Source organism: Suricata suricatta, chromosome 5, assembly GCF_006229205.1.
Source record: "Suricata suricatta isolate VVHF042 chromosome 5, meerkat_22Aug2017_6uvM2_HiC, whole genome shotgun sequence".
In the NCBI taxonomy this organism is placed as follows: Eukaryota; Metazoa; Chordata; class Mammalia; order Carnivora; family Herpestidae; genus Suricata; species Suricata suricatta.
Window position 1 is genome coordinate 72264054 of NC_043704.1, and position 18800 is coordinate 72282853.

At 34.5% G+C, this 18800-nt stretch overlaps 1 protein-coding gene across 9 annotated transcripts in view; it reads right to left on the reverse strand.

The window, feature by feature from the left end:
* DLG1 (discs large MAGUK scaffold protein 1) overlaps positions 1–18800 on the reverse strand; it is a 255930-nt gene that overhangs the window by 150232 nt on the left and 86898 nt on the right. For all 9 annotated transcript variants that reach the window (XM_029939594.1, XM_029939593.1, XM_029939592.1 and 6 more), the window contains exon 5: positions 1402–1566. In XM_029939594.1, the coding sequence (XP_029795454.1) occupies positions 1402–1566 (165 nt within the window). The remainder of the gene's footprint in view (positions 1–1401; positions 1567–18800) is intronic.

Genomic DNA, 18800 nt, shown 5'->3' on the forward strand with positions numbered 1-18800 from the left:
GGGGGGGGGGGGGGGGGTGCGCACTAGAATGTACAAACTCTGAGATCATGACCTAAGTCAAAGTCAGATGCTTAACTGACTTGAGCCACCTAGATGTCCCAAGAACACAAGATTTTTAAAAAAGAGATGAATCTTTGAAAAGACCGTCTTTCAAAGAATGATCAAGAGGAAAAAAATGACAAGGCACAAGTAGTTACTAGGAATGAAAAAGGGGTCAAAATTAAATATGCTATAGACAAAAAAAAAAATCCAACCCAGGATATCAATAATATTTTGAAATAAATATGAAATGGACAAATTCCTAGAAAAGTATAACCTAGCAAAACTATTAATAGAAAATCTAAATGATACTACAACCATTAAAAATTTTAACCAGTAATATGAAATCATCTCTCAAAGAAAATTATAAAAAACAGGTTACTTTTACTAGGAAAAAATGAACCTTATTCACAATACATAAAACCAACAAATGATTAGTATCCAGAATATATTAAGAACTTATACAAATCAGTAAAAAGGACAACTAACCCAAGACATAAATGAGGAAAAATCTTGAGAGTTCATATTATCACAGAAGAGAAAACCAAAATGACCGATATATTCAACCTCAGTATCAAACAGGGAAATGCACATTAAAGTCACAATAAGATACTATTTCAAGCTCAAAACAATGGCAAAAATAGTAATACCAAGTATTGATGAGGATATGGATCAGTTAAAACTCATATATATTGCTGCTGAAAATGTAAAGTATATAATCAGTTGGAAAATAATCTGATGTTATTCACAAAGATGTGTTTTTAACAGCACTTTTTATACTAGTAATATGCTGAAAATAACAACATCCATTAAAAGATAAGGTATAGCATATTAGTAAAAGAAAACTCCAGAGCAGTAAAAATAATCTTATGAATATAATGTTGAGCAAAAAAAGTCAAGTTGAGGTTATATATGCTATATGCCATTTATATAAAATTTAAGATTGGCAAAATAAACAATATATTGATTAAAAATCTAAATATGTAGTAGAGCTTTATAAGAAACCAGGATTGTGGTTATTTCTGAAGTGAGTTAATGGAGTATTAATGCTCTTTATCTAGAAGTACCAATATTCAAAGCAAGTTTAAAAAATATTTCAATGTGTAGTATTTGAAATATTATTTCCTTTGTGGGAATTTTTAGGCTTAGAGATAGTATCACTCAATAAACTTCATTTAATAAAAATATATTTTAAAATGTTTTTAGAATGCTAATAAATATTACAAAATTCCCTATAACTAAGAAACCAGGAAACAAGGGGTGAAAATTCTACATAAAAAAGTAGTTCTCTCTGAGCATGAGCTATACTAGTAACAAAAGTGATACATAATTCTTAGCAGCAAAATAAAGTTATCATCCTACCTTTATTGGTGAAATATGAGAATGGGAAACAAATCCATGGACATTCTCAATTTCTGAGAGGTTCTTCTCTGAGACATGAACTAATTCCGGACCTATCACCTCATTAGTGATTTGTGGGGATATATGCTCTTGAGGAGGTGTATCTTCATCCTGATACCGGTATTTCTGTAAAGAAAATTATTAAATATGAAAAAGCCCTGAAAAGCAAAGTAAGTTCAATTTGAATCATGGTTTCATAACTAATCAAATACTCAATAATATTTAATTGTATGAAAAGTATACTGTATGATTTAAAGTACACTGTATGATTTAATGCAGAATGTCTGAGGGAAATAGGCCTCCATTTTAAAGTCATGCCAAAATGTTAATACAATTTTTTGATTATTAAAAATAATTCAGATTCTGGGAAGATGGGTGAGTAGGAAGTACAGAGAATTTGTCTTTCCACTTAGACAATAATTAGGCAGAAACTGTCTGATTAATTATTCTGGAACTCTGGAATCTGCTGAAGGTCTGCAACTACCAGGGGAAAACATGGGATGGTTAACTGTGATTACTTTAGCTCAACTTCACCATCTCAATTCATCACAGTACTGGAAGTTGCATCCAGAGCAATTAGGCAAGAAAAAGAAGTGAAAGGCACTCAAATTGGGAAGGAAGAAATAAAATGATCTCTGTCTGCAGATGATATAATATGTAGAAAACCCTAAAGACTCAGAAAAAAATCTGTTAGAACTAATAAATTCTGAAAAGAAAATTACAAAAACAGTTCCATTTACAATAGCATCAAAAAGAATAAAATGATTGGGAATAAACTTTATTTATACAATGAAAACTATAGAATACTGCTGAAAGAAATTAAAGATAACAGAAAAAAATGGAAACACATCCTGTGTTTATAGAATGGAAGACAATATTATTAAGATATCAGTATCTTCTGTCAAAATCCCAATGACATTTTTTGCAGAAAAAGAAAAACCCATTCTAAAATTCATGTGGAATTGCAAGGAAACTGAATTGCCAAAATAATCATGAAAAAGAATAAAGTTGGAGGACTCATATTTCCTCATTTCAAAACTTACTATGAAGCTACAGTATTCAAAACAGTTTGGTACTGGCATAAAAACAAACGTACAGACCTATGAAACAGAATAAATGTCCAGAAATAAACCTTCACATAAATGGTCAAATTATTTTCAATAAGGATGCCAAGACTGTTCAATAGGAAAAAGACCATCTTTTCAACAAGCAGTACTGGGAAAAAAGGATATCCACATGCAAAAGACTGAAGTTTAATGGTTACCTAAACATCACAGGTACAAATTAATTCAATATGGATCAAAGACCTAAATGTAAAACACTTAAAACATACCAAGGTTTCATAGCAATGCACTGATTTCTTGGATATGATACCAAAAGTATAGGTAACAAAAGAAAAAAATAGACAAATTGGACTTTATAAAAATGTAAAAATTTTGTGCACCAAAAGATACTATCCACAGAGTAAAAGGCAACTCCTAGAACGACAAAGTTTTGCAAATCATATGTCTAATAGAGGATTAATGTCCAAAATACATAGAAAACTCCTAACTAAAAGTCAACAAAAATCCAAATAACTCGATTCAAACATGGGCAAAGATAAATAAATAAGTGGCCACAAAGCACATGAAAAGGTAGTTAACATCATTCTAACTGTTATAGAAATACAAGTCAAAACTACAACCTCATACTCATTAGGATGGTTTCTATTTAAAAAAAAAAAAAACTCAGAAAACAAGTGTTGGTGAGAATACTGAGAAACTGGAACACTCATGCACTGGTGGGAATGTAAAATAGCATAGCCAACTGTGGAAAGTAGTATGGAGGTTTCTTAAAAAATTAAAAATAGAATTACCATATGCATCTGGCAATTCCACTTCTGAGTATATACCCAAAAGAATTGGAAGCAAGGTCCTGAAGAGATATATACACATGTTCACAGCAGCATTATTCACAATAGCTAAAACATAGAAGAAACCCAACAAGGGTCCATCCATGGAGAATGAATAGGCAAAATGTGGTAAATACAATGGAATATTTTCAGCCCTAAGAAAAAAAATTCTGCAACATGTTACATGTGGATGAACCTTGAGAACATTATGCTGAGTGAAATAAGCCAGTCACAAAAAGACAAATCCTGTATAATTCCATTTATATGAAGTACTTAGAATACAGCTGATCCTTGGAACAAGGGGTTAGAGACACCAACCCCGGGTGCAGTCAAAAATCCATGCAGAACTTCTGACTCTCCAAAAGCTTAACCAGTAATATCCTACTGTTGACTGGAGAGCTTATGATATATAATTATAATTTGATGTTCATGAAAAAAAGACAAGTATCTTCATTTCTACATATATATCATACATTCCTAAATACCTTTTCTTAATGTTTTTGATATTTCTAAACTGCAGTTCATCTGTGAGTTTTTTTAAATTGTTACAAATCTCTAAAAGATTATCCAATATATTTATCGAAAAAGATCTGCATTATCACTGGACCTGCACAGCTCAAACTCATGTTGTTCAAGGCTCAACTGTAGTTAATAAAGACATTAAGTTATAATGGTTGTTGTCAGGGTCTGAAGGGAGGAGAGCATTAACACAGATTGTTTAACAGACACAGTTTCACTTTCATATGAATAGAGTTATAGGGATGGATGGTGCTAATGATTGAGCAACAATAAGAATGTATATTAATACCACTAAATGATAAAATTAAAAATGGTCAAATGGTAAATTTTACCACAAGGAAAAGAAAAAAAGAAATTTAAGAAATAATTCAGGGGATGGGGTGCCTGGGTGGCCCAGTCAGTTAAGCATCCAACTTCAGCTCAGGTCACAATCTCACAATTTGTGGGCTCAAGCTCCACATCAGGCTAGATGCTAAATGTGCAGAGCCTGCTTGCTATTCTCTCTCCCTCTCTATCCTCCCCAACTTGTGAACATGCTCTCTCTCTCAAAATAAATAAACTTAAAAAAAGAGAGAAAGAATTCAGGGGCACACGAATTCAGTTAAGCACCCAACTCTTGGTTTCAGCTCAGGTCATGATCTTGAGATTACTGAGTTTGAGCCTTGTGTTGGGCTCTGAGCTGACAGCCTGCATTCCACTTGGGATTCTGTCTCCCTCTTTCTGCCCCTCATTCACAGGCTCTCTCTCAAAATAAATAAATATATTTTTTTAAATCCTTCTGAGCTTAAAAAAAAGAAAGAAAGGACTCAGAGTTAGGTGAAAAAAAATCTGAATACTGATTTGCTCATTTCAAATCCAATTTCAGCTAATGCTGGATCTCTAAAGTTGTTTATGTGAAGTCAACACAAAAAGCCAAAGTTATTTGGCTTAGTTTGGTTTTCTTACTCAGCTGGTATAAAAATGAAAAAGGTCTTTTCAAATTCTAACTGAAAATTAGACTATTAGATAACAGATAACAGCTTTTTTCTTTTATCTACAAGAGAATCTTTGTCTTCATTCTCTCACACATATAATTCCATGCAATCTATTTTTAAAGGAAAGTACTTTTAAGAAAATCAAATCTACCCTACCCCATACACAAAAGTAAAGGAAATCATAATTATAGGAACTGGGAGAAAATAAAAGTGTGTGTTTTTCAACTCAGACAATGCATATGCATAAACACAAAACCAAAAGAAACTAAAATATTCTCTCCCCTCCCCCAATAAACTCACTCATAAAGAAAAAGACACAAATAAGTCACGATAGGAAAAACTTTTGTAGCAACAAACAAAAAATTTTAGCCACTATTAGCCACTCTTATAAATCATTAAAAAGTGACACACAAATGGATCAGTAAACTTATAGGAAAAACATGCTCAACTTCCTTAGTAATTAAAAATTAGAGTGTCAGCATTCAGAGAAATGGGCATAAATCATTATATTCCTGGTAGAGGTATTTTTCTGGTGGACAGTTTAAATATCTTTTAATAGATGTTACCCTTGGTCCCTTGTTATTACTGAAAAACTGAAGGCATTTAAACTGGGGTTTCCCAAAAACACTTCCTAAAGGGCCAGGCATTGAACAGTGTATGACTCCTCTTTAATATAATAGTGCTCATAGATACAGGACACACAAGCTTTTAGAACATATATGGGACAGAAAACTAGCCAAAGTGAACAAACAGAAGAATTCTCCTCAAAAAAAATTCCAGGAAGAAATGACAGCTAAAGAATGATTAAAACAGATATAAACAATGTAACTGAACAAGAATTTAGAATAATAGTCGTAAGATTAATCACTGGGTTTGATAAAAAGCATAGAAAACAGTAGAGATCAAGGAACTAAACTAAAAAAATAGTCACGCAGAATTTAAAAATGCTGTAAATGAGGAGCAAAATAAACTAGAGGTGGTGACAGTGAGGACTGAAGAGGGGAGAATAAGTAAAATAGAAGATAAAATTATGGAAAAAGATTTAAAAATTCTGGACCACGAGGGAATAGAGAACTAAATGATTCAATGAAACACAGTAATATCTATATCATAGCAGTTCCAGAAGAGGAAGAGAGAGAAAGGAGCAGAAGACGTACATAAACAAATCATAGCTAAGTACTTCCCCAATCTGGAGAAGGAACAGACACTGAAATCCAGGAAGGCACAGAGAGAACGCCCTGCAGACATGACAGGAATCGATCTTCTGCACAACACATCATAGTGAAACTGGCAAAATACAAAGATAAAGAGAGAATTCTGAAAACAGCTAGGAACAAATGGGCCTTAGCCTACATAAGGGTAGTAGCAAACCTATCTACTGAAACTTGGCAGGCCAGAAAGGAGTGGCAGGAAATTTCCAATGTGCTAAATAGGAAAAATATGCAGCCAAGAATCCTTTATACAACAAACCTGTCATTCAGAATAGGAGAAAGGTTTTACCAAACAAAAACTGAAGGAGTTCATAAACACTAAACCAGCCCTACAAGAGATCCTAAGGGGGACTCTGTGAGTGGAATGTTGCAAAGACCACAAAGGACCATAGACATCACTATAAGCATTAAACCTACAGATAACATAATGACTCTAAATCAATCTTTTTATAATAACACTGAATGTAAATGGACTAAATGCTCCAGTCAAAAGACATAGGGTATGAAAATGAATAACAAAACAAAACAAAACAAAAAAACAAGACCCATCTATTTGCTGTCTGCAAGGGACCCATTTTCGACCTGAAGACACTGTCAGATTGAAAGCGAGGTGATTGAAAACCATCTATCATACTACTGGAAGTCAAAAGAAAGCTGGAATAACCATACTTATATCAGACAAACTAAATTTTAAACTAAAAACTATTCCAAGAGATGAAGAAGGGCATTATATCATAATTACAGGTTTATTTATCAAAAAGAGCTAACAACAATAACTGTCTATGCACCCAATTCCCAAGCACCCAAATATATAAAACAATCACAAACATAAGCAATCTTATTGGTAAGAATGAGGTAACTTGAGGGAACTTTAATACTCTACTTACAGCAATGGAGAGATCAACTAGACAGAAAATCAATAAACAATGGCCCTGAATGAAACATCGGACCAGATGGACTTGACAATGCATTCACAACTTTTCATCCTAAAGCAGCAGAACACACATTCTTCACAAGAGCACATGGAACATTCTCCAAGACAGATTTCATACTGGGTCACAAAACAGCCCTCAATACATATAAAAGAACTGATATCAGACCATGCATATTTTCAGATCACAATGCTATGAAACTTGAAACCAACCACAAGAAAAAGTTTGGAAAACCTTCAAATGCATGGAGGTTAAAGAACATCCTACTAAAGAACTAATGGGTCAACCAGGCATTTAAAGAAAAATTAAAAAATATATGGAAACAAATGAAAATGAAAACACAACAGTCCAAATCCTTTGGGATGCAGCAAAGGCAGTTCTAAGAGGAAAACACATTGCAATCCAGGCCTATATGAAGAAATAAGAAAAATCACAAATAAAAAGATCTAACAGCACACCTAAAGGAACTAGAAGCAGAACAAAGAAACACCAAGACCAGTTGGCTCTAAGGCCAACCACAAGAGCTGGTTTTTTTGAAAAACAAAAAACAAAAACAAAAAACAACAAAATTGATAACCCCGTAGCCAGACTTCTCAAAAAAAAAAAAAAAAAAAAAAAGAGAGAGAGAGAGAGAGAGAGAGAGAGAGCGAGAGCACCCAAATGATAAAATCACAAATGAAAACAGATTTATCACATCTAATCCCTCAGAAATACAAGCAATTATCAGAGAATGCTATGAAAAATTATATGCCAACAAACCGGACAACCTGGAACAAATGCATAAATTCCTAGACACTCATACACTGCCAAAACTCAAAAGGGAAGAAACAGAAAATTTGAACAGACCCATAACTAGTAAAGAAATTGAATCAGTTATCAAAAATCTCCCAACAAATTAGAGTCCTGGGCCAGATGGGTTCACAAGGGAATTCGACCAGACATTTAAAGCAGAGTTAATACCTATCCTTCTCAAATTGTTCCAAAAAACAGAAACAGAAGGAAAACTTTCAGACTCTTTCTGTAAAGCTAGCATTGCACTGATTTCCAAATCATACAGAGACTCTACATCATATCCCTGATGAACATGGACGCAAAAATTCTCAACAAGACACTAGCAAATTGAATTCAATAGCATATAAAAAGAATTATCCACCATGATCAAGTGGGATTCACTCCTGGCCTGCAGGGCTGGTTCAATATTTGCAAATCAATCAATGTGATACATCACATTAGTAAAAGAAAGGATAAGAACCATATGATCCTGTCAATAGATGCAGAAAAAGCATTTGACAAAATACAGCATCCTTTCTTAATAAAGACTCTCAAGAAAGTCGGGATACAAGGAACATACCTAAACATCATAAAAGCCATATATGAAAAGCCCACAGCTAGTATCATCCTCAATAGGGAAAAACTGAGAGCTTTCCCCCTGAGATCAGGAACACAACAGGGATGTCCACTGTCACCACTGTTGTTTAATATAGTGTTGGAGGTCCTAGCATCAGCAATCAGACAACAAAATGAAATAAAGGTGTCAAAATTGGCAAAGAAATCAAACTTTCACTTTTCACAGAAGTACTCTACATGGAAAACCCAAAGACTCTACCAAAAGGCTGCTAGAACTGATATATGAATTCAGCAAAGTCGCAGGGTACAAAACCAATGTACAGAAATTGGTTGTATTTCTATACACCAATAATAAAGCAACAGAAACAGAAATCAAGAAAATGATCCCATTTACAACTGCACCAAAACCCAAAAAATACCTAAAAATAAAAAGTTACTTTTCCAAAGAAGACATCCAGATGGCCAACAGACACATGAAATGATGCTCAACATCACTCATCATCAGGGAAATACAAATCAAAACTACACATCTCACACCAGCCAGAATGGTTAAAATAAATATCAGGAAACAACAGATGCTGGGGAGGATGTGGAGAAATGGGAACCCTCTTCCACTGTTGCAAACTGGTGCAGCCACTCTGGAGAACAGTATGGAGGTTCCTCAAAAAATTAAAGATAAAACTACCCTATAACCCAGCAATAGCACTGCCAGGAATTTATCCAAAGGATACAGGAATGCTGATTCATAGGGGCACATGCACCCCAATGTTCATAGCAGTGCTTTCAACATAGCCAAATCATGGAAAGAGCCTAAATGTCCATCAACTGATGAATGGGTAAAGGAAATGTGGTTTATGTATACAATGGAATATTACTTGGCAATGAACAAGAATGAAATCACCCATTTGCAGCAATGTGGATAAAACTGGAAGGTATTATGCTAAGTGAAATGAGTCAGTCAGAGAAAGACAGATACCATATGTTTTCACTCATATATGCATCTTGAGAAACTTAACAGAAGACCACGGGGCAAGGGAAGGAGAAAAAATAGTTACAGAGAGGGAGGGAGGCAAACCGTAAGAGACTCTTAAATACAAAGAACAAACTGAGGGTTGATGGGGGCTGGGAGGGTTGGGGAGAGGGGAAAATGGGTAATGGGCATTGAGGAGGGCACTTGCTGGGATGAGCACTGAGTGTTGTATGCAAACAATGAACCAAAGGAATCTACCCCAAAATCAAGAGAACACTTAATACACTATATGTTATCCAATTTGACAATAAATTATATTAAAAAAAGAAATTAAAAAAATTTTCTTTTTTAAGAAATAAAATTTTTAAAAATTAATAAAATAATAATAAACTGGAGCCTCCCAGGGGCACCTGGGTGGCTCCGTTGGTTAAGCAGCTGACCTCAGTTCAGGTCATGATCTCGCAGTTCATGAGTTTGAGCCCTGCATCAGGCTCTGTGCTGACAGCTCAGAGCCTAGAGCTTGCTTCAAGGTTCTGTTTTGCCCCCTCTCTCTACTGCTCCCATGTTCCTACACTATTTCAAAAATGAATAAATGTCAAAAAACTTTTTTAAAAAACAGGTTTCCCAGTAAAAATCACTCTATACTCATGCCATTCAATGTGGTCCTCTGGCTTCTGTATTTCCTGCAAAGTGGCAGTTAAATGCAACAGCCTGATCAGTCTCAAGTTTAATCCTTTTGGCAATACTATAGACGGTACTGTGTACTTTTATTAAGAAGCACATAATGTCTGGTTATCTCTTTTTGTGATGTTAGCAGGCCTTGATATTCAATGCCTAAATCAATTCATTCACTGGGGGCTGCAAAATGATGACAATCTAATTCTACTATTTCAATTTATCAAATGGTATACATATATAAAGAGAGATTTCCCTTACCTACTACTCAGTTACCTATTGGTATGGTTCATACAGAAACTTACCAAATTCTAAGACAGATTAAAAAAAATAAAACTGGCTCCCTATCATCCCTTAATTGCTTTAAGAGGTTTTTAGATATTACTGAATGCACTACCAATCAAAATCCCACTTGGCTTTTTTTTTTTTTTTTTTAAGCAACTGACAGGCTGATCCCAGTATTTGCATGGAGTTGCAAAAGACCTAGAATAGTTAAAACAGTCATTACACAGAAGAGCAAAGTAAAGGACCCACACTTCCCCATTTCAAGACAATCTACAAAGCTATATTCATCAAGATTGTGATACTGGTATAAGGATAAACATATATCAATGGAACAGAATTAAGAGTAGAGAAACCTATCATTATATTTATAGTCAACTAATTTCCAACATGGGTGCCAAGATAATTTAATAGGGGAATGAAGTCTTTTCAACAAATCACGCTAAGACAACTGGAAGCAAAGTAATTAAATTAGACCTCTAACACTATGTAAAAAACTAATTCAAAATGGATCAAGACCTAAATATAAGCTAAAACATAAAACCCTTAGAAGAAAACATAAGTATACATCTTTATAATGTTGGATTCAGCAATATTTCGTAGGTACAACATCTAAAGCACAAGAAACCAAAGGGAAAAAAACCAGATAAATTTGACTCAATATAAATTCAAAATTTTTGTTCACCAAAGGGCACATCAAGAAAATGAAAAGACAACTCTCAGTATGGGAAAAAATATTTGCGAATCATTTTTTGATAACACTGTCTAGAATACACAGCATATCAGATAAGTCTCCTGAATATATAACGAATCCTGACAGCTCAACATCAAAAAGACAACCCAATTTTAAAAGGGGCAAAGGATTTAAACAGACATTTCTCCAAAGAAGATATACAAATGACCAATAAGTATACACAAAGATGCTCAACTATCATTTGTTATTACAAGTATGCAAATCAAAACCACAACTATCACTTCATATCTCCTAGGGTGGTCAGAATAAAAAAGACTGATAATATAATACATGTTGGTGAGGATATGAAGAAATGAGAACCCCTAGTGCTGGGCAGGGGAAAGGAGAGGAATAAAATGGTGTAGCCATTCCAGAAAATAGTTTAGTAGTTCCTCAAAAGGTAAAGAGTTATCATGTGACTGAGTAATTTCACTCTTACTATACTATCCAAGAGAATTGAAAACGAATATCCACACAAAAACTTGTACACAAATATTCATAGTATTTTCATTCATAACAGCCTCAAAGTGGAACAACCCAAATGTCCATCAATTTATAAATGGATAAACAAAATGTGGTATTTCCATACAATGAAACATTATTCAGCTATAATAAGTAATTATTTATATATCCTGCAACATGAAACTCTGAAAATATGCTAAATGAAAAAAGCCAGACACAAAAAGCCATATGCTATATAATTCTGTTTATATGAGATGTTCAGAATAGGCAAATTCATAGAACCAGAAAGGAGATTAGTGATTTTCAAAGACTGGGAGAGGAAGAAATAGGAACCAACTACTGGTAGGTACAGAATTTCTTTGTTGGTGATGAAAATGTTCTGGAATTAGCGATGATGGTTGCACAACCTTGTGCATAAGACTATACATTTTTATAAGGGTGAATGTTATGGTATGTGAATAGATTAATTTAAAAACTACTTAAAATGTCCTTAGGGACACCTTGACAGTTCAGTCGTTTAAGCATCAGACATTGGCTCAGATCATGATCTTGCGGTTTGTGATTTTGAGCCCCACATTCAGGCTCCATGCTGACAGTGCAACGTGGAGCCTGCTTGAGATTCTCTCTTACTCCCTCTCTCTCTGCACCTGTATCACTTGCATGTGCATACATGCTCTCTCTCTCTCTCTCAAAATAAACAAACTTTAAAATAAAATATAATGTCATTATAAATGGATGGGTTACATGTGTTTGCCTGGCTTTAATCCACTGCAAATATCTTTTCTGAAGCTCAAATGGTCTTCTCTCTAGCCAGTAAAAATCTCTTCATCTATGAGTTGCCTTATACCTGCCATTTTTAAGAAAGCTTAATACAGCAAAATACAGTTACCAAAAGAACTCACTTTTTTATTAATGACTGAAAAAGGGAATCCCTTGAGTTATAATTACTTGAGAAAGTATTTCCAAGTAGCTTTCCAGCCCACCATTGCATTGTGTAATGCTTATCTGTATTTCTTATTATCTAAAGATTGATTTCAACCAATTACCAAAAAATTTTAACATTGAAATTTTTGTATAAAACCAGTTTGCTAATATAGGAGAATGCATAAAACTAAGCCAAGTGGTCCTTGGACCGGGTGGTCCAAGTCTAACTTACCTCACACTTATACTAGAAAAAAAATTTTTTAATGGGGATGAGAAGAGGATAAAGGAGATTTTAAAATAATTGTAATAAGACCATTTCTAAATACCCATTTAGAAATTTCCTGATTCTTCTTTATGGTTTAATGCTGGTGTCTTCAGTATCAAGCTTTCCACTGTTCTTAATCTTGGTTAACAATATTGGCAACATTATTTTACTTACTGACAACTGTGACTTAAAAGCTATTTTAATTTGGAAAGGTAACTATGTTACTACTTCACTGCTGTTACATATTTTCTAGAACTGTTTCTTACGAAAGTTTTCTGATAATGGAAACCATGCAGTTATACAAATATATCAGAAAATTTACAATAGTTGAAATTGAAGACCAAAACTACTCTTTTACTAACACAAAGTTCTTAAATTAATGTTGACCAGGAGAATTAAACATAATTGTCAGTTTGTAAATATTTCCTTAATCTACCTCTCAACCTATAAATACTTATTCTTCCGGTAATAAATTAAGAGGAAATATTTTGCACCACATATATTTTACTAGCATTGTTCCATGTACTCCCAACATACTTGTTATAAGAAAGCAATAAATAAGACATCAACTTAAGAGTAGAGGTACAGTTTAATGTGAATTTCTAAAACAGATGAATATTATATGTTGAGGAATGCACAGACAGTTTCACCACCAATAAATTTCAAATTCATTTCAATTTCTAAATTTCAATAAAAACAGAGGTGCTGGGTATGGTACTGTGGTGTCTATAAATATGAGGATAAATAAAACTTAGACATTGATATAAATATTTTAAATGTTTGTTAAAATTCAATGGTAAAGACTTGTATAGAAAGAGAATCCACAAACCATCAGGAAAGAAAAGAAATTTAAAAAAGAAAGAAAAAAATTTTAATTAATAGAAGTTAGGAAATGGGAGGAAAGAGTTAAAACACATGCATGAAAACTATGGTAAATATAAAATAAGATGAAAGAAATTAAAAATGAATGATCGTAATAAATGTAAACGTATTAGAAGTACACTGAAATTCTATCAAAGAATAGTTCATTCTTGCATTCCTGAGGACAATGGAAAGCTTCCAAATTCATTAGACAATCAGATTACAGAACCTTAAAAAACAAGAAACTAATCTTACTTCAAACATGAAGACAAAAATGTTCTGGAAGGAAAAATGGCAAAGTAAATACAATACCATTAAGTGAAATGTAGCCCAAGAAGAATACAAGGAAGTTTAAATGACGGTTCATGTATTTACGGCTTTTTTGTTTTTTACCATATGAACATTTCATTTTACCATATGATCATCTCAGTAGATAACTTAAAGTATTTGCCACAATGTTAAACCCATTCCTAACTGGGTCTGCTGGTAGGGGGAAATAGCTCTTATTAATACAGAAATAAAAACATTTAAAGCTTCTATCAGCAATCATATTTTTCTTAAGTTTATTTATTTTGAGAGAGAGAAGCTCAAACAGGCTCTGTGCTGTCAGCATGAAGCCTCATGCAGGGCTTGATACCATGAAGTGTGATCAGAACCTATGTGGAAATCATGAGTCAGATCATGAGTTAGATGCTTAACTAACTGAGCCACCCAGGTGTCCAGCAATCATATTTAATGATGCAAGATTTGAAAAGCATTTCTCTAAAGTGAAAATCAAGGCAGTATCATTCTTAACATTTTTTCTAGCATTTCTAAACAATAACCTAGAAGCAAAAAGCAAAACAAAAAACACCAAAAACCACAACAAACCGCCCCCTTAAATTGTAAAAACAATTTCAAAAGAGTGTGGGCATTTTTTCTAGAGGCGATGATCAGAGCTTAATTGGTTTCTCAAACAGATTTGGGATAATTAGTTGAAGTAAGTTTGGGAGGGGACAGGGTAAGGGCCAAGAACTGATGTACTAGTTTGAAAATGAACTAGAATGATCACTTTTAGAAATGCTTTATAATTGACAGAAGACTTTAAGGTGGGATAGAAAAGTATGTGTATGTAACTTTGTATAAGAAATTCATTCTTATGTAATGATGCAAGTTATTACAAATGACAAAAAGGTAAAATCCAACAGTCATAGTTCTAGTCATTACTTCCACTTTGCTCTATTAAATTTTTTTTAATGTTTTATTTTTATTTTTGATACAGAGAGAGATAGAGCATGAGAAGGGAAGGGGCAGAGAGAGAAGGACACAGAACCGGAAGCAGGCTCCAGGCTCTGAGCTAGCTGTCAGCACAGAGCCTGACATGGGGCCTGAACCCACAAACGTGAGATCTGACCTGAGCCGAAGCCGGAGGCTTAACCGACTGAGCCACCCAGGCACCCTGTTAAATTCTGACTATAAAGAACAGAAACCTGAACTTTTCAATGACTGGTTCTATAACAAAAGAATAGGGGAAAAGGCATATTTTTCTTATTCATTTATTTCTGAGAGAGAGACAGAGTATGAAACAGAGGAGTGGCAGAGAGAGAGGGAGACAAAGGACCTGAAGCAGGCCCCAAGCTCTGGCTGTCAGCACAGAGCTGGACCTGGGGCTTGAAAGCATGAACTGTGAGATCATGACCTGAGCTGAAGTCAGATGCTCAACCGACTGAGCCAATCAGACGCCCCTAAAATTTTTTGTGTTAAAGGAAATTATTTTGTAGTTTCAAAGCTTACTATTCATAACAAGATCTAAACTTCCATTTCATGAAATATTTAGAAGGCTTGGTCAAAATCTATATTACAAACTTTTGGCAACTACAGTTATACACTCCATATAAATGATAGTATGACCTTCCAAAGACGGAGTTTCCAGAAAATCAAAACCAGGATATTTTAACTTCTAAAAGTGATCTACTAGCTAATACCATATTTCAACCAACCCAATATATCATTAATCACAAGGCACCCCTCTTATTTGTAACCCTTAAAAAGAAAAAACCCAAGAAATTGTGAAATGCATCAACTGCAAATGCTCTGAAATTCAAAAAGGTTAAAATTAGAAAAAAATGTATCTTACAATCAATAAAATAAATTAATTTATAACTGCAGAAATATTCTCTATTTCTTCTCAAAAAGCATTATATTCACTTTTTGAATCTTTAACAAGTAAAAATAATTATTTTCAAGAGTTAATATAGGAGCACGTGGGTGGCTCAGTTGGTTAAGCGTCCAACCTCAGCTCAAGTCATGATCTCGCAGTTCATGGGTTCGAGCCCCACATCGGGCTCTGTGCTGACAGCCCAGAGCCTGGACCCTGCTTCAGATTCTGTGTCGCACTCTCTCTCTCTGCCCCTCCCTGCTCATCTCTATCTCTGTCTCTCAAAAATGAATAAATGCTTAAAAAAATTTTTTTTAAAGAATAAAAATAAACTTTTAGGTTTCAAGGTCAAAAAAATTGGCCTCAGAGACAAAGAAATAGGCATTTAATTTTGTCACTCAGTCTAGAGCTACAGCACAAAGGACTGGCAACACTATAGAGTTGACCTTTAAACACAGGTTTAAACTGTATGGGCCCACTTATATACAGTTTTTTGTTTTGTTTTGCTTACAAATACAGGACAGTACTGTATTTTCTCTTAACATTTAGTTTTCTCTAGCTTACTTTAATGTAAGAATACAGCATATAATACATATACAAAATATGTGTAATACATACACAAAAGTAGACTCAAAATGGATGAAGGATCTGAATGTCAGACAGGAAACCATCAAAACCCTAGAGGAGAAAGCAGGAAACAACTTTTTGACCTCAGCTGCAACAATTTCCTACTTGACACATCTCCACAGGCAAGGGACTCAAAAGCAAAAATGAACTATTAGGACCTCATCCAGATAAAAAGCTTCTGCACTGCAAAGGAAACAATCAATAGAACTAATAGGCAACCAATGGAATGGGAAAAAATAGGTGCAAATAACATATCGGATAAAAGGCTAGTATCCAAAATCTAAAAGCAACTCACCAAACTCCACACCTGAAAAACAAATAACCCAGTGAAGAAATGGGCAGAAGATACGAATAGACACTTTTCCAAAGAAGACATCCAGATGGCTAACAGACACATGAAATGACACTCAGTGTCACTCAACATCAAGGAAATACAAATCAAAACCACACTGAGATACAGACACAGGCAGCAAACTCTGACCTCAGCCAGAGCAACTTCTTACTAGACACATCACTGAAGGCAATGGAAACAAAAGCAAACATGAACTACTGGGACTTCATCAACATAAAAGGCTTCTACACAGCAAAGGAAAACAATCAACAAAACTAAAAGGCAGCTCACAAAATGGGAAAAGATATTTGCAAATGACATAGGTGATAAAGGGTTAGTATCCAAAAAATCTATAACTCAACACCCCAAAAATAACCCAGTTAAGAAACGGGCAGAAGAAAAGACACTTTTCCAAAGATAGTCAGATAGTTGGATGGTTAACAGACACATGAAAAGCTGTTCAACATTACTCATCATCAGGGAAATACAAGTCAAAATCTCAATGAGATACCATCTCATACCTGTCAGAATGTCTAACATTAACAACACAAGGAGCAACAGGTGTTGGCAAGGATGAGGAGAAAGTGGAACCCTTTTGCACTACTAGTGGGAATGCAAATTGGTGCAGCCACTTTGGAGAACAATATGGAGGTTCGTCAAAAAAAACCCCTAAAAACAGAACTACCTTATGATCCAGCAATTGCACTATTAGGTATTTACCCAAGGATACAAAAATACAGATTTGAAGGGGTACATGCACCCCAATGTTTATAGCAGCATTATCAACAATAGCCAAACTATGGAGAGCCCACTCATTGACTGATGAGTGGATAGAGAAGATGTGGTATGTATACAAATGTAATATTATTCAGCCATCAAAAAAACATGAAATCTTGCCATTTGCAACTATGTGGGTGGACTTAGAATGTATTAATGCTAAGTGAAATAAATCAATCAGGGAAAAACAAATACCATATGATTTCACTTGTATGTTGAATTTAAGAAACAAAACATGAACATATGGGTGGGGGGGGAAGAGGGAAACAAATGACAAGGAACTTCTTTTTTGTTTTTAAAAGTTTTTATTTATTTTTAAAGAGAGAGAGACAGCGCGAGCAAGCGCCTGCAGGGGAGGGGCAGAGAGAAATGGAGACAGAATCCCAAGCAGGCTGTCAGCACTAGGCCCAATACAGGGCTCAAACTCAAAAACCCAAGATCATGACTTGAAGTGAAATCAAGAGTCAGAAGCTAAACTGACTGAACAACTAAGGCACCCCATTACAAGAGACTCTTACTGATCGAGAACAAACTGAGGGTTGATGGAGGGAGTGGGTGGAAGATATGCTAGATAGGTGATAGGTATTAAGAAAGGCACTGTGATAAGCAGTGGGTGTTGCATGTAAGTTATGAATCATCGAATTCTCCTGAAACCAACATGACATTGTTTGTTAACTAACTTAAATTTATTATTTAAAAAAAGTATTTTAACATTTATTTATTTTTGAGAGACAGAGCATGAGCATGAGCAGGGAGGGGCAGTGAAATAGGGAGACCCAGAATACGAAGCAGGCTTCAGGCTCTGAGCTGTCAGCACAGAGCACGACTCGGGGCTCGAATTCACGAACCATGAGATCATGACCAGGCACCCCTAACAACTTAAATTAAAAAAAATTTCCCACACACCGAATGATTTTAATGCATGTGAGAAAGTCTGCTTTCACTTTTCCCCAGAAACAAAGCCGGGGGCTTGGGGGGTACTGGACAATACAAAATACAATAAAAATAGGATTGCACTGTTTTATAATTTAATAAGAATACATACACTTCAGAATTGGCCACAAATGAGATTTAAAAAAAAAAAAACTGAAGCAATAAACATGACAGAAAAAAAAGAATGTCTTCAAAAACTAATTCCTCAGAAAAAAACAACTAATGGCAAAATATCAACCATACACTCATTAAAGTCAGAAATAAAACAAATGGTGTATTCTTTTCTATGGATGCTATCACAAGTTACCATAAATTTAGTGGCTTTAAACAACACACATTTATTATCTTTGAGTTCTATACTTGAAAACTCCAAAATGGGTTTCATTGAGCTAAAATCTAAGTTTCAGTTGTATTACTTTTAGAAAAATCTGTTTCCTTGACTTTGTCAGTTCTTAGAGGCTGTCCTTGGCTCTTGGGCCACTTCTTCCATCTTCATAGCCAACAATGTC